A 15,736-nucleotide genomic window follows, 5' to 3' on the forward strand; every position below is an offset into this window, starting at 1 on the left:
TATTTTATTTCTATTTTTCAGATCAGCCACCAAACCAAAATATCAACGCTTTGCTCAGCGATCCCCACAGTACAATACATAGCAGGAATTTCAACCTCAGCAACATGTGCAGATGTTCAGTGCCGCCGTTGGCGCAGTGAGTTGGGCGTATGAGGTTGTAATTAAGGCTTTTGGGAAAAAGCAGCTGTTTTGAGAAAGGGAAAATTGTGCATATAATAAGAAGATGGAATGGGGGGAAACCATCAATAACTTTGCTTAATTACAACCTAATCTCTCCAATGTACGTTTGTGGCTAGTTTGCCATGATTTATAACTACATGGAGTGTGAAGGATACAGAGCAGCCTTTGGTTAGTAAAAGGGGTCCAAAAAAGGTGAGATTCTGCAGACATTTTTTCTTAAAGATCATATTTTTAATAAAATGTAGCTGAGTAAGAGATGGAGATGAAGAGTCCCAGAAAATGCAGTCTTTGCCCATAGACTAGGAGCTGTAAGTTTGGGGAAGATACGCTGCATTCTTGATATGAAGCAAAAAGGACGAATCTTTGCTGTAAGTGAAAAACTGAGCCGGCTGAGTCTGTTGCTGCATTTAAGCTAATGAAGCTGGTCTTTTAGCCACATGTGACGCCTGGGTTCCGTTCCCAGTGCTGGGAGGGGAGTGGGATCTAATGGTTAGAGCGGTAGAGAAGAGGGGATTAGGATTCCAGGGTGCTGTTACCAGCTGTGGAGGACAGTGCAGTCTAGGTTAGAGCAGCCGGACTCCTGGGTTCGAGGCACTTCCTGCTTCTATTAAGTCCTAGAATTATTGCTGCTGTTTGTGTCGGTCCTTCTAGCAGGGGGTGCTGCTCCCAACTCCCCCTGTCAGTTTGAAAGCCAGCGCCCAATGCATTGCTGATCTGGGCTGGGGCTGGACAGTTCAGATCTTTTACCCCTCATGAGAAAGCGAAAAAAGGCAGGTCACCTTTAACCCTTTCCTCACATGGCTTCACCGCCGTCATGGGCAAGCCGGAGCCAGCTCCAGGCCCGTATCCTGGGGGAAAGCGCTGGCCATGGTGTCACATGTGACATGGAAAGGGAAGGGGCTCTGCAGCCTGGCTCTGCAAACCGCAGTGCCGGCCTCAGGCACTCTCAGCCAGAAGGGATCAGCGTGTCAGTGGAAGCAGCTGCCAGGCGCCTTGCGCTGCTGGAGACAGACGCTCTGAGATACTCCCCTGGGCAGCCCGTATGCCAAGGGGACTGGTGCTTAGCTCCTCTCAAGAGCAGGCCAGATCCTCCCGACAGGACGAGGGCGAAGGCAGAACCACCTGGGCCCTTTGCTCCTCTGATCCAGCACCAACCTCTGCTCCAGGCTGGATTGCTTTGGATCAGCATCTTCCTCTCACTCAAAACCTGTCACGGCCCCCCTTTTTCTCAGTGCCTCTCGCTTAGTGAGTGGAGCACAAAGCTGGGACCCCCCCTTGGTCCATGGAACGAGCTTGGACACATCTGCTCCTCCCAGCAATCCATGCAGGGGGTCACTCCTAGGGCACTGCCTGGGTGCCGCTCCCTGTGCACGTGCTCTGGGCACCCCTCACACTGCTGAGGCACTATGGGATAGCTGCTCAGATTTTCCCAGCATGCCCTGGGCCGGCAGCGTGGTTGGAGTGGAGGCACAAACCTAGATGACATCCCGTCGTGCTGTGACAAACGGCGCTGGAAGGACACACCCCGACTGTGTGCGTTGTCACTGGGCGCTGTGCGGCTCTCACCCAGACAGGGCTGCATGCGCAGGGTGGGTGTACCACTCCCAGCACTGGGTCAGCGAGCTGGCCGGGGACGGGAACAGAGTCACAGCGGCACACGGCGACAGATCTGGGGGTGCCCACGGGCTGGACATTGTGCAGGAAGTCCATGTCACCCTCTGTCTCGTCCCTGAGTGGGGGGATGGCTCAGGCGGGCACAGCCCTTGTGTCTCTGAGTCCAAGTCCAGCCCGAGCTGGTAGTGACCCGAAGTTGTGCCACTGGTTGGCTCGTCTGGGTGGCAGCGCGGGCTGGATTCCTAGGGACCAATTGTCCGTGTCACAAAACTCCCGGGGTGCGAAAGGCAGCTCCAGGGCCTACGAGAATCAATGGCAATATTCCCAGCATGATGTGAGACCCAAAAGGGCTCCTTCCAGAGCAGAAAGGCCCAGGACTGAATTCCCGGTTCACCCCTCCATGGGGTCCCGCCTGAGCAGGGCTGAGGCTGTGTGTGCATATGTGTGTGTGTGCGGCACGCTTCCCTTGCCACGGAGCCCTTTGGCCTCTTGACTAAGTCCCCTCCCGCCCCGGCTCCGCTTGTACATGGCTGATCTGTGGCAAAGGGCACTTGACTCACATGGGGGCATGAAGGGGGCCGACGCAGGATAACAAGACCAGCCTGTCTGTTTGTTTGTTTGTTCCTAGAAATGTCAGTTTTTATTAAGGGTTTAATGGTGTCTTTGTTGCTTGGGGGAATGTACAGGACGTAGAAAATGCACCATGCTTCACCGGACACACACAGCTGCAGTTTAGTGGTTTAGAACAACTCCTCGTAGGCGGATGTTATCTGCACAGCGTGTGCACACGGCCTGCCACAGACACAGCTATAGCCACAGACACAGAGTGACCCGCTGGCCTGGCCCCTATGGCGTGGCCAGCCCTGGTTCTTCCTTCGGAAGGGCAGCCCAGCGTTGGGACAGAGAGGAGGCCGTGGGAGATGGGGGTCCCAACAATGGGGCAAGGCCTGGGCAGGGGATCCTCAGTGTTGTGACACCTCCTGGCCCTGAGGATGTCTCCCCTCCTCCAGGAGGCTTTGGCTGCCGGCGAGGGACACAGGAGGGTTACCAAGCACCTCGCGACGGGGGTTAATCTGAGAATGAGATGGGCAGGAGCAGAGAGGCCCGGAGGGAGTGAGGGGGGAGGGGGGAGGTCACCGTGTGACATCATTTGTGCTCAGTCACAGGAAGAGACGAGAAAATGGCAAAAAGGGACAAAAGAGCAAGACGGACAAATCCAAGGTAAAAACCCTCCCAGAGGATGAAAACCCCTCCATCACCAAGGGCTTAGAGCCGGGGGGGGGGAGGGGGGCGGGCTGGGGGAATGTCCCAGGATGGTGTAACTCCCACAGGGGCTCTGGGGCAGGGAGCAGGGGTCATGGGTCGACCTCGCAGTGCTGGGGGCTGGGAGGGGCAGATGCTGGCAGGCACCCGGGGGGGAATGCAGTGGCGCTCCTAGCTGGGAAGCCCCTGGGAAGGTGGGGGTTAAACCATCCTGCTGAATCCCAGAGTCACTGATTGTGTCTCCAAATAAAAAATTACACCTGTGCCCAGGGCGCTGGGCTGGGGCGGGGGGGCGGCGGTCACAGACGTTCACGCAGTGGAAGGTACCATATGCAGGGGCTTCGTGTCAGGGACGAGGGGCCCCGGCTATCCCGTCCTCCTGGCTTCCGGGTCTCGTCAGGCTCAGTGGCTGCAGGGAGTCCGGTCTCTCGGGCCAGGGCGTGGGGCGGCCGTTTCTGTGAGGACCCTGTCCAAGGACCACACCCAAATCCTTGTAGGGTCCCCCAGCCTGAGGGCAGGGGCAGGCCGGAAGGAGTCGGGGGGCCAGGGTGAGAGGTGCCTTCTCCCCTGCGGCCGTCTCCTCTGCCCTATCCCAGGTCTTTGTGTCACCTGGCCGGCCTGGGGTCACACCCCGCCCTACCAGGGCAGCCCCCACCCTCATCCACACAGAGCCCCAGGGCAGGTGCAACCTGGCACTTCCATCCTGCCGTGGTGGGTGGCTCTGGCCAACAAGGCGCCTGCCGACTGGGCTGGCACTGCCCTCCTGCCAGCTGGCTCGGCGGCTGCAGAAGGGACGGCCCCGTCCCGACTTGCCTCTGGCCTCCCCAAAGCTCCTGCATGCGACTGCCCTGCGCTGGGGTTCACGTAGTCTCTGCAGCTGAGCCTAGAGAGAGGGAGCCCGCGTTGGGGCCTGGCCCTGCCCCTGAGCCATGGGGCAGCCCAACGGAGCAGAGAGCAGGCTCTCCACGGGGCAGTGCAGAGAGGCGAAGCCAGGAGGAGAGGAAAGTAGGGCCGGCATCCTGGCCCCCTCCCTCAGCAGGCCGAGGGGGAGGGGCAGGACCCCCTTTTCCTCTCTTTTGGAGCGTTCGTCACTTTTCCGAGTCCATCCTGATGATGTTCATCAGGGCGTTTTTGAGGCTGTTCTTGCTGGGGGACTTGACGGCGGGTTTGAGGCCGGTGGCCTCGGCCTCGTCCCCCCTCAGTTCCATCTCGATGGTCATGACGACCTGGGAACTGCGGGGGGACTCGGCGCCCGCCTTGGGGGTACCTTCCCTGCCTGCTAACCGCTATTTCTTGTCCTTGCGGGACTCTCCCAGGCCGCCCTTGGATTTCTTCTCGCTGGCTGCCTTGGTGCTCCGGCTGTGGTCCAGCATGGCGTACAGGACGGGGGGCTGTGGGGGGAAGGAGAGCGGTGAGGCTGGCTGCCAGAGGGGGGCAGGGAGAACATGGCTGATGGCTCAGCCCCACCCTGGAGTGTGTGGGAGATGCCCCGGCTCAGGGCAGCGGGTGGGGCCGTAGCGTGCTGGGCCGTTCCCCAGGTCTGTAACCCTCCTTCCAGCCCTGCTGGCACTTGAGCCGTGAGCCTGTGTGGTGCTGTGAGACCTTGAATGCTGCTGGCTTCAGGGCAGCTAAGGGGAACCCACAGGATCAGGCCCCAGTTCGGGACCCTTCTGTGGGGCCCATTAGAGGCAGTGGGAGATAGACCACTGACTTGAGGGAGAGCAGGTTACTTCCCTCTTTCCCCCCAGTGGGGCGCTGCCACTGACAGCCAATGGGTCAGCTGTTTTCCTTGGGGGGCTGGAGTGTGGCACTGGGAGCTGGGATACATGGGTTCTCGCCCCGCCCCCTGCTGCCCGTATGCCACCCACTGCTCCTCCCTGGACCTGTGTTTCCCCATCTGCCAAGGGGGACCAGGGTGCTTTACCCCTTGAGATCTGCGGGCTGACAATGGCTTTGCTAATGCTGGCCTATGTGCGTCCTCCCCCCACCCCTGTTCCCTTCCGCTCACCTGGCGACCTCGTTTAGACGAGTCCTTGGCTGACCTCTGCAGTTTGCCTTTCTCCATAGCACTGTAATGAGACCAGAAATGGGTCATCACGGCCTGTGAGATGCCTGATTCATAGATTCCAAGGCGAAAGCGGACCTTTGTCACCATCTAATCTGACCTCCTGAATAACACAGACTATGGGACTTCCCTGAATTAATTCCTGTTTGCACCAGAGCAGAACTTTTAGGAAAACCTCCCGTCTCGATTTAAAAATGGCCAGTGATGGAGAATCCCCCATGTCCTTTGGTAAGTTGTTCCAATGGTTAATTACCCTCCCTGTTAAAAATGTGCACCTTGTTTCTAGTCTGAATTTGTCTAGCTTCAACTTCCAGCTCTTGGAGCGTGTTAAGCCTTTGCTAGGTTGAAGAGCTTATTATTCAATATTTGTTTCACATGTAGGTACTTGCAGACTGTGAGCAAGTCACCCCTTAATCTTCTCTTTGTTAAGCTAAATATGTGGAGCTCCCTGACTGTATCTCGAGGAGGCAAGTTTTCTAGTCCATGAATTGTTCTCAGGGCTCTTCTCCAAACCCCCTCCAATTTGTCAACATCCTTCGTGAATTATGCACACCAGACCTGGACACAGGATTCCAGCAGCACTCGCACCAGTGCCAGATAAGGTGGGAAAATAACCTCCCTGCGCCAACCTGATGTTCCCTTGTTGGTGTATTCAAAGATTGCATTGGCCCTTTTTGGCCACAGTGTCACACGGGAAGCCATGAGCCCCAAAGCTTTTCCAGAGTCCCCTATCCTGTAAGTACGGCCTGCATTCTTTGCTCCGCCATGTAGACATTGGCATTTGGCTGGATTCAAACACAGATTGTTTGCGTTTGTTCTGCAGCTTGCCAAACAACACAGAGCAGAGCAGGGGCAACTGGCCTCTGAAATGGCCGGGGGCTTCTGAAAGGAGCCACTGACTTCACACCAGCCTCACCGTAGCTTCCCTGCAGATCGCACCGGGAGCCAGTGCAGGAGGCAGGATGAGCATTGTCCTGACCCTGCCCTGCCACTACCCATCCCCAGGCAGGAGGTGCTGGGGAACCCCTGAGCAAACCAACCCCCTGAGCCTTCCCTCTGCAGACGCACCCGGGGGGACGTCAGCCCGACATGCCGCCCCTCCCGCAGCCCCGCTTCCCAGCCCAGTGATCTCCCCACCCCACCCCCAGCACAGCACACTCCACCCCATGCTCCCATCTGCCAGCCCACCCCAGGCCCCATCAGAACGCTCCCTCCAAGCCATTCCTACCTCAGTTGCCTGTGCAGCCTTGCCTGCCTCCTTAGCCAGCAATATCTGATGAGATAGGCGGCCACCACCACGAGGAGGACCAGCCCCAGCACTCCTCCGATGACAGAGCCCAAGACCAGACCGTACCTGGTAGGCACTGAGGAGGAGAGGAACCTGTTACCAAAGAACTCTGCCCCAAACCACACACAAAACCCCTTTGGCTCAACCACCAGATAAGGGGCTGGAGGCTGGAAGCCCTGGGGGAGGTTCTGCGGCCGGGATCCTGTAGCAGCTCCGACTAGAGTGGGCCCTCTGGCCTTAAAATCCATTCAGCGGGGCCCTGCCCATGGTTTCCTAGTAGTATTTATTATCTGTATTAATATAGCACCAAATGACCCAGCTGAGAACAGACCCTGGTGCCAGGTAGCTGCACAGACATACAGCAAGAGAGGGGCCCCTGCTCCAGGGAGCCCACAGTCTGACCAGGCAATGGGCGCGAGGGGAAACTGAGGCACACCAAAGGGCTGGGGCTTGCCCAAGGTCAGCGGCAGAGCTGGGATTAGTACGCACCGGGGACACTGCTCATGCTCAGGGCCGGGGGGAGGGAGGGACAGCCTGAGATACATGGCTCCCGTTCCGCCCCGCGTGGTCCAGCCCAAGGCTGGTTCCCGACCCGTGTCAGGGCTGCGTGCGTGGCCTGAGTGAGATGAGTTATTCAGAGTCTCAGTGCTGTCCCTACTGGCTCTCAGCAGACTAGTACGTAGCAGCATTGGCCAGTGGCTGCAGGACTCCTTGCACCATTCCCATCTCTCCATATTGGTGGGGGCCCTTGGGATCTGCACCCAAGACTCTAGGAGTTAGAGCTGCAAAAGTCCTGTTAGGTCCCTACAGTCCCTCACCCGGCCATCAGGGCAGGATTATTCCCTATGGTCTACGCCCAAGGCCTCGTCCAGCCATGCGTGCAGCACCTAGCACAAAGGGCCTAACCTCCCGGCTGGGGCCCTGGGGTGCTACTGGGAGAGACACAATGCTCACTGGAAACGCTGTCATCCCTAAGCTGGATGTTATCTGCTCCAGGGCAGAGTTAAGGATGGAAAGGGCCGTGGGGAGGGATCTGTGTGCTAAATCTGGAGGGGATATGAGAGAAGAGAGGACAGGGGATGCGGAGGGTGGAGTTCAGGGGCGATGGCAGGAGGGTGGGCTCTCTGGCTTATTGAGGGGGTTCAAAGGGACAGGGATGGCGCTGGACCACACCAGGGTGATGGGGGCAGCGTTGGGATAGCCCTGGGAATCGCTGACTTGGGTGTGAGGGTGCTGACTGCAGCAGGTGCTGAGGGAGAGTGGCTCCGTGCGGGATCAGGCCGGTAACTGCCAGACTGAACCCAGCATGAGCAGAGGAGCTCCCCATTCGCTGGGTTTCCTCATCCAGAACCCAGGCTGAGGCGAGGCGGAGTCACGTGTGGGCCGGAGAGGTGGGATGGGGCCATGTGTGGGTCTGAGGGGCAGGGTGGAGTCGTGAGTGGGTCGAAGGTGCGGGACAGGGCCACATCTGGGTCTGAAGGGTAGGGTGGGGCCCCATGCAGGTCTGTGGGGGGTGGGGCACCCCAGATATCAAGGGGCAGGCAAGAAGGGCGTTGATGGTGTGACTGGAAGTTAGCAGGCTCCCATCTCTCAGTAGGGCAGGGCCACGGGCCGAGCCCCCCCCGGCATACCTTTCTCGAAGACATAGAGGGTGACCTGAGACGACTTGCCACCAATGTCGGGCGGGTTTTTGACGTCGCAGGTGTAGGTGCCGTTGTCCGTGTAGTCCAGGTTGTGGATGATGATGGAGCCGTCCTTGCGGTGTGGGTCCCCCACCCACTCCATGCGATTCTTGAAGATGCCCACTTCATCGACGTAGGGCTGCCCCTTCACAAAGTGGAATATCTGGGGGGGGAGACACAAGAGCGAGATGAGGGCGCGAGCAAAGCCGGGGCAGAGCCTAGGGGATGGGAGGGATGGGCACAGGGGCTCTGCCCGAGCCGCCAGCCTCTTACCGAGCTGGTGTCCTTGCCGCTTTCTGGCTGGTACAGCCAGGTGATGGAGACGTCATCGGAGATCCACTCGCTGGACCAGAAGCTGCAGGAGAGGGTGACCTGGGATCCCACTGTGCCGTGGACCTCCCGGTGTGTGTAAACGTGGATGGCCAGGGTTGGAGACAGCACTGCAGGGAGACAAAGCCGGAGACTCATTCCCGCCCCCACCGCCCAGGATCTGCGCAGAGCCAGCCCCGCTCACAGCTGCACGGGCGTTTTAGGCCCCTAGGCACTCTGCCTGCGCGGGAGGGGATGGGGCAAAACACACTGCACTGGAGACTCCCATCTAGTAAAGGACAAGTCTCTCTCCCCGATCACAGCCCCCGGCTTTGGTGTCCCTGTTTCCTGTGGGGCGCACGGTGGCTTGCCCGAGGTCACATAGCCGGGACATGGCAGAGCCAGGACAGGGGTCTCGGTAGCCTGGATGCACCCTCCCCGCTGTACGCGTGTCACCTAGCTCCTGCCCCAGCCGGCGGAGGTTGTCCAGGCTGCGCGCAGGCCAGCAGCAGTGGAAGGAGATGCCAGCAGCTCCCATGAGATGCCCTCTGACGCGAGCCCCCGGGCCCTGCTCAGCGGGGTATGGTTATACCACAGGGGGGCACTGTCTCCCGTCACTCTGGCAGGCCCGGTGCTGTGATGGGCGTGGAGAGTCTGGAGGGGTTTCCATGCTCGGTGCCGGCTGGGGGTGTGAGCAGAAGCCCCTCGCAGCAGTGCGGTCGCTCTGACTTCTCTAGACGGGCACAGCCAGCCCTGACTCCCAGGGCAGCAGGTGCATTGGTCCCTGGCAGGCTGGGCGCCCGCCGGGGGCACAGCGCTCACTGTCAACATGCCAAGGCTACAGGCTGGGGGGGGAAGGTGAGGGGCAAAGGCCCCTTTGTTCCATTTCTGAGAATGCACGAGGGCTGGGCCCCGACACTGGCCCATTGTTCCTGCTGTGTATGGCTTTGTTCTCCTGCCCTCCCCTCCGCCCGGCCCGGTACTGCTGGAGGAGGCGCTGGCGGGCGGGCTGCTGCCATAGCTCTGGGGTGGGGGCCAGCACATTGCTGCATGGGCTGGAGCCCCTTGGGTGTCGCTGAGCCGGCAGCTCAGTCAAAGGGGACATTATGTTCTAGACGAACGCTGGCCCGGGCCTTTCTCCCGCCTCCGAGCTGGCATTCCTGATGGCGCCTTTCGCCCCTGCCGCTGGCCCGCCCCAGATGCCCGGCTTTGGGGTCTCGCCCTCTCGCTGGCCGGAGGGGCAAGTCCTGGGAAAGACAGAGCCACGGGGGCCAGTCACCACCCAGGTGCGCCCGTCCGGCCTGGACCCGCACCACTAGCTAGGTTGCCACTTCCAGCTGCCTGAAGGGCAGGTAATACACCATATTCCCCTGGCCACTGCCCTCCCTGCCCCATATCTCCTCCCGCTCCCTCCTGCAGCCCTGCGAGGGACGGCGCCCCCTGCCCGTAGGCACTGCACTCCCCACAAGAACGCTGAGGGTGGGGCAGGGATTGGCAGAGGCGCTTGCCTGGCTGGGAGCGTGTCCTGGCTAGGACAGGAGCTGAGGTCAGCTGATACAGGGCAGCTAAGCTCAGACTTTCCCCTGCTGCGGATGCCCAGTGCCCCTTGTCGCTGGTTTCAGCCCGGGCTCCTCCTAGCACCTGATTTGATCACCAGCCCTCAGTGAGATGCACCCTAGGGGGGGTGGGTTAGAGCCTCTGGGCCCCACTGGACCCAGCCAACCTTCTGCATTGCTCCTCTTTCCCTGCCACGGGCCGTGGCTCCTGCCTGATGGGGCTGGTGGGAGCTGGTGGCCAACCACAGCCAGGCAGGAGCCGTGGCACTTGACGGGCCAATGACAGGGCGCAAAAGAGCCTGTGAAACCAAAGGACTCATGACTGCCCCCCAGGTCCCTGCCATGGGCAGCTGGGCCGGGGAGCCACCATGGGTCCCTGGGCGGGTTGCGGGGAGACTGGTGCTGGTGCAGCTCCGGGTGTCTGAGCTGGATGGCTCTGCTATGCTCCAGGAATGCAGACACTGAGGTCAGCCACTGGCCACCCTCTCCCATCTGCACGGCTAACAGGGGCATGCCCCATCTGCACTCTCCCACTCTGGCTAAGGGGGTCGGACCCTGCAGCCCCCTCCCCCCCTCCACTTACACTGCCCAGGCAGGCCAGCGCTGTGGGGGAGAAGGGTACATGGAGCAAAATCCCCCTGTGCAGAGGCGAGCACCAGGCCTGTCTCCCTTCCCTCCCGCAGGGAAGGGCTGGGGTGGACAGAGGGAAGGGCTGGAGTGGACAGCCGGCCCCGTGAGCAGGGCACTAACACAGGAGACCCACATTCGATTTCCTTCCCTGCTCCCTGCATAACCTTGGGCCAGTCCCTCAGCTCCTGGGGCGTCAGTTCCCCTTCTGCCCTTTCCCGGTTATGGGGGCACCTGCCCTGCCTCCCCGGAGGCTGCGAGGAGAAATACACAAAGGATTCTGGCGTGAAGGGGCCTCGATTAGCGCCTGGCATAGCTAGATCTCCCTGTGCTGGCCTGGCCCGGCATTCAGGAAGGCATCTTAGCCGACTCCTTTCCAAGGGAATCCCTGCCCTGGTCTAGGCTGCAAAACGAGCCATTGGACCATTGTCCGTGGGGCGGGCGGGGAATCCCCATGGCTGACAGAGGGGCAGTTCTAGGTAGTAAGAAGCGCCAGGGCATTTCTGCCAGGTAAGCAGCCTCGGGGGGCTCTCTGTACCCCCCAGCCCAGCTCCTCTTGAGATGGTGCTTTAGGAGCTTGCTGGGGGTCAAAGACCCTGAAGACGGCTTGGTCCTCACGACTGGCAAAGGGGGGCAGTTAATGACAGGGCCGCTGCCCTGTGAGCTAAGGGGAAGCAAACCCAGAGGCATGCGCATAGGGCTGGCTGCGAGCTCCCTCCCCAAACAGTGCCCGGGAAGGGTCATTTTGGGTCTGAGGAGGGGAAGCAAAGTGCGCAGCGCGGCAGGCGTGTTTCTCCCAGGCGTGTCTCAGGGCGAGCCCTCTGCGGCAGAGCAGCGGTTCTAAGCCAGCTCCCTGGCAGCTAAGCAGCCGAGGGGGTCTGGGAAGCGCCAGCGTCCTGTAATGTTTTAGCAAAGTGGGGTGGTTTTAGCAAAGTGGTGCGGGTTTCACTCCCCTTTCCGCTCGTGCTCGCCAGCCAGGGACGTGAGCGGAGAAAGATGCCATCAGAGTCGCTCAGCGCGTGGTAGCGTCTGTGCAGCTGGGCCCCCTGGGACGGCAGGGGGGAGATGAAAAGAGCAGGGGAGGGGAAAGGGAAGGGCCAAGGGATGAGGCGCTTGATCCCCAGAGGGCAGGGTGCAGGCAGGAGACAACGCGCCTGTACTGCTCCCCAGAACCTCCACCACGGCACACGTTAGGGACCAAACCCCTGCAGCCTCCTGGGAGACAGTCAGGATCATCACTGCACGTTTGGGGAAACTGAGTCATGGGGCGTGTGGGGGGGGACTCGCTCCCAAGGCTACAGAGCAGGTCAGTCACCTGCTCCCCCGGCGGGGCTGTGGCGATTGCATGAGACGCAGAGCGGATCACACCGCCCGCCCAGACTGCGCTGGCCTCTTGGCTGCTTCCAGCCTGCGGTGTGCTGCCATTGACCTGCAACGCCCAAAGTGAGCCCCGCCCGGCTCTGTGCCGCTGGGGCAGCTCAGACCGGCTGGGGTGATGCTCTTGCAAAGAGGGGAGGCCTGGCCCTCGAATTCACGGCCCCCGAGGCACTGAAGAGTTTGGCTCTGCTGGCCTTCCTGACCCGGCTGTGATGGGATTTGCCTGCAGGGTTGGACTGCGCTGCTGACGTGCAGCTTCACGCTGGGGTAGTTGAACCCCGGGAGCCGGCAGGGTGACCTCCTTGACCTTTGCCAGTCCAGGGCCGTGATTTTCAGTGGATGACAGTGGCAGCTGGGCCAGCGGCCCTGTGCCCAGGAGGCTGCGCTAGGTGCATGGCAAAGTCTATGATAAATCAGTGGCAAAGCCAGGAAAAGAACCCAGGAGTCCTGGCGGCAGCTGCCTCTAACCATTAGACCCGGGGCCCTGCCCCTTGTGAGGGCTGTCACGCCAGTGCACGGCAGCGGTAAATGCTGACCCACCGGCATGGTGCACTGGTGTAAACAACAGCACAAGGGGCAGGATGATGGTGAATTAGCCCCCAAGGACCATCGGCAGGTGTAACTCAGCCTAGTGCCAGCAGCAGCCCATGGAGCCAGGCGGACTGATCCCCCGGGGATCTGGCCCCTTAGTCTCAAACCCCGGCAGGGACTGGGCTCAGGTACACATGGACGAGTTCTCTTCCGCTCTGCATGGCCGGCACCGAAGGATCCTGGCTGGAGCGGGATGGAGCTCCTGGCGCCATCACCAGGCAGGGACTGCTCCAGCGGGACACAGGGCTTGTGCCCGCTGTCCTGGATCCTTTGGGCTGTCAGGATAGGAGGAAAGCAGGGGGAGAGGGATCCTCCTGCACAGGTCTCCCCACCCTCCCCGCTGCTGGGACAGTGAGGAGTGCAGGGTCGTTCACATGGTAGCCAGGCTGCACGCTGAGCCAAAGGGCCTTGAGGAGGTCGGCAGCGGAGCCTGGCTGGGGGGTAATTAAGGGGAAAGGAACCACGGAGGCTGCTGCTGTCCCGCCTGGCTTTGGCCCTGGCCACTGGGCTGCAGCCTAACACCTTGAGAGACACAGAGCCAATTATCCCCTGACCAGCCCGAGGAAAAGAGACCCCACTGGCAAACCCTGCTCTGGGGTAAAGGCAAGAGCGAGTGTTGAGGAGCTGCCTGTGGCCACACCAGGGACATGGTAGGCAGGAGTGGGGGGCTGGCAAGCGCGTGCTGCGGTGCCGTCTTTTGGGACGTTCTCAGAATCAGGGGCCTGCCTCTCCCCTGTCGCCCCTCGCCCCGCTGGGAGGAAGACGGAAACTGGGCCGCTAATTTTGATGGAGATGGGATCATAGCGAAATCAACCTGTGGAACTCACTGCTGCATGAACTGGCTAGCAAGACACGGCCTGAGGCTAGAACCCAGCCAGGTGCTGCACTGACTAGGGCTGACACAGGCCGTCGGGCTAATTGGAGAGAGCAAACGTCACTGGTCACTCGGGGGTCAGGAAGGGGTTTTCCCCTCACCATGTGCCGGCCTACCCAAAGGCCCAGGGGCATTATGGGCTGTCCCACCTTGGAAGCATGCGGCATGGGTCAGTGGTTGGATTCAGTATGGCAGCAGCTGGGATAAAGGCCTAGATGTGCTGCAGAAGGCGGGACAGGAGTAGATAGAAACCTGGCTCTGCCCAGTAACACTTAGAGATGCATCGATTCTCAGAGGAGGATCTGGTTATAGAGTCATTTATTATTTTAATATCAGACGACATGGACCAATGCGCTGCAGCTGTACAGAAGGAGGCAGGACATGGGGCTAGCTGGACCAATCTTCTGACCTACTATGGCAGGAGAAGGGCTACAAAACGACACGGACCGATAGTCCGTTCTGGCACAGCGGCTCCTACGCTCTGATAGCTACAGGCTAGGGTCCAGGACAGACGGGGGATGCTGCGTGTGCCATTCTGGGCTATGGCACTGATGTGGGTAGGACCAGGTTGTTACAAGTATTTAGGAGCCGTGTGGGATTGTAAAAGGACCTCGGTGCCCGCTAGGCAGCTGAATACCTTTGCCAACCTGGCCTTAAGAGCCTGTTACAGTCCAGGATGTCAGTGCCTGTTACATCCTCCCCAGACGGAAACAGGGTCTGTTACCAGCCTCCAGTGAACAGAAACGTACCCCACAGGCCCAGCCCAGGAGAGGGAAAGCGAAGCGCCCCTGCAACCGCCCCCAGCAGCCAGCGCTCTGAGCAGCTGCAGCCTGTCTCTGCCCCACAGAATGGGAGGGAGGATGGCGGGAAATGCCGGGACAGGAGCCAAGAACCGCCCCATCCAGGAATGCAGGGAATGAAACACGCCAGAGGATTCAGCCCATTCCGGCTTACACTGATACCCCAGCCAGAGCCGGGTTCTTGCCCTAGTCCCCGGTCAGAGACGGTGGGACTGCGGGAGGCGTCTCCCAGCAAGACCAGGGCAGGATTCCTCCCCCTATTTGGGCCACAGGACCGCAGGGCTCTCTCGACAGAAGGGAACTGGTCTCACGTTGCAGGGGGGGGGAGGTCTAGGTTGGACATTAGGAAAAGCTTTTTCCCTAGGCGGGTATGAAGCCCTGGAATGGGTTACCTAGGGAGGTGGTGGAATCTCCATCCTTAGAGGTTTTTAAGCTGCGGCTTGACAAAGCCCTGGCTGGGCTGATTTAGCTGAGGTTGGTCCTGCTTTGAGCAGGGGGTTGGGCTAGACGCCTCCTGAGCTCCCTGCCAACCCTCATCTCCTAGGATTCGATGTGGATGGGGTGGGGTCATTGGCTCGAAGGAATGAGGTGGCTCAAAGATCGAGGTGCAGCCCTAATGCTTCAAACAGTCCTTGGAGCCGTCCGGCTCCGGCCCCATCTTGGCTCCCGCGACTCCAGAGACCTCATGAAATGCCTCTGCCCACCCAGGCCTTCCCCCTTGTCTCCAGCTTCCTTGTAGGGCAGGCAGGACCCTGCAGTGCCGAGGAGAGGCCCAGAGCTGCATGCAGCTGGGCTCCGATCCTGTGGCCTGGGGAAAACTTTGGGATCCCGAGGGAGGAAAGTGCCAGGGAAAGGCCGGTGGTACGAGCGGCGCCTGGAGCAGCAGGAACCTGCAGGCACAGCCCTGCCCTGCTAGCCAGTCACAGAACTCGGCTCCCCAGCCCTGCTCTGCTAGCCAGTCACAGAACTCGGCTCCCCAGCCCTGCCCTGCTAGCCAGTCACAGAACTCGGCTCCCCGGCCACCCAGCCCCTGGCTGCTCCACAACAGCTTCTTGTCATCTGCCTCCCGCTCCCAGCCCGTCTCCACGCGGGGGGCTCCTGGGCACCGCCGTGCCACGCGCCATGCAGGGCAGGGCCCACCGCCAGAGGGGGCCGTTCCCGCCACGTGCCGGACCACCCCTCCCGTCTCTCTGGGAAGAGGGAGAGAACCCGCGGCCCGTGAGAAGCCAGCCACTTACCCAGTGCAGAGAAGAGGGCAGTGCGGAGCACGGCGCTCCCACACCCCGAAGTGCCCTGCGACCCCATGGCGTCCTGTTACTGTACGATTCCTAGAGACATGGGCCAGCCAGCGGCGGGGCCGGGAGTTCCTTGCTGAAGGATGCCTGGCAGGCGGCCCCCCCGGGTTTAAGAACAGCCGATGCTTCGGTGATGCACGGTCTGCAAAACGGCCGGGCCAATGGGAGCCTGGCATCCAGGGCGGTGGGGGATAGAGAGAGAGAGAGGAACAGAA

At 60.5% G+C, this 15,736-nt stretch overlaps 1 protein-coding gene across 1 annotated transcript; it reads right to left on the minus strand.

Moving 5' to 3' along the window:
- Positions 1-2,403: 2,403 nt before the first annotated feature.
- Positions 2,404-15,736, minus strand: MPZ (myelin protein zero). Its single transcript, XM_067569387.1, is given in 6 exon segments — positions 2,404-4,448; positions 5,066-5,126; positions 6,351-6,486; positions 8,042-8,255; positions 8,366-8,532; positions 15,465-15,736. Coding segments are annotated over 6 exon segments (948 nt in total). The 5' UTR covers positions 15,532-15,736; the 3' UTR covers positions 2,404-4,145.

Source organism: Emydura macquarii, unplaced genomic scaffold (assembly GCF_026122565.2).
Source record: "Emydura macquarii macquarii isolate MOO-44397 ecotype Brisbane River unplaced genomic scaffold, CSIRO-AGI_Emac_v2 contig_2924, whole genome shotgun sequence".
NCBI lineage: Eukaryota > Metazoa > Chordata > Testudines > Chelidae > Emydura > Emydura macquarii.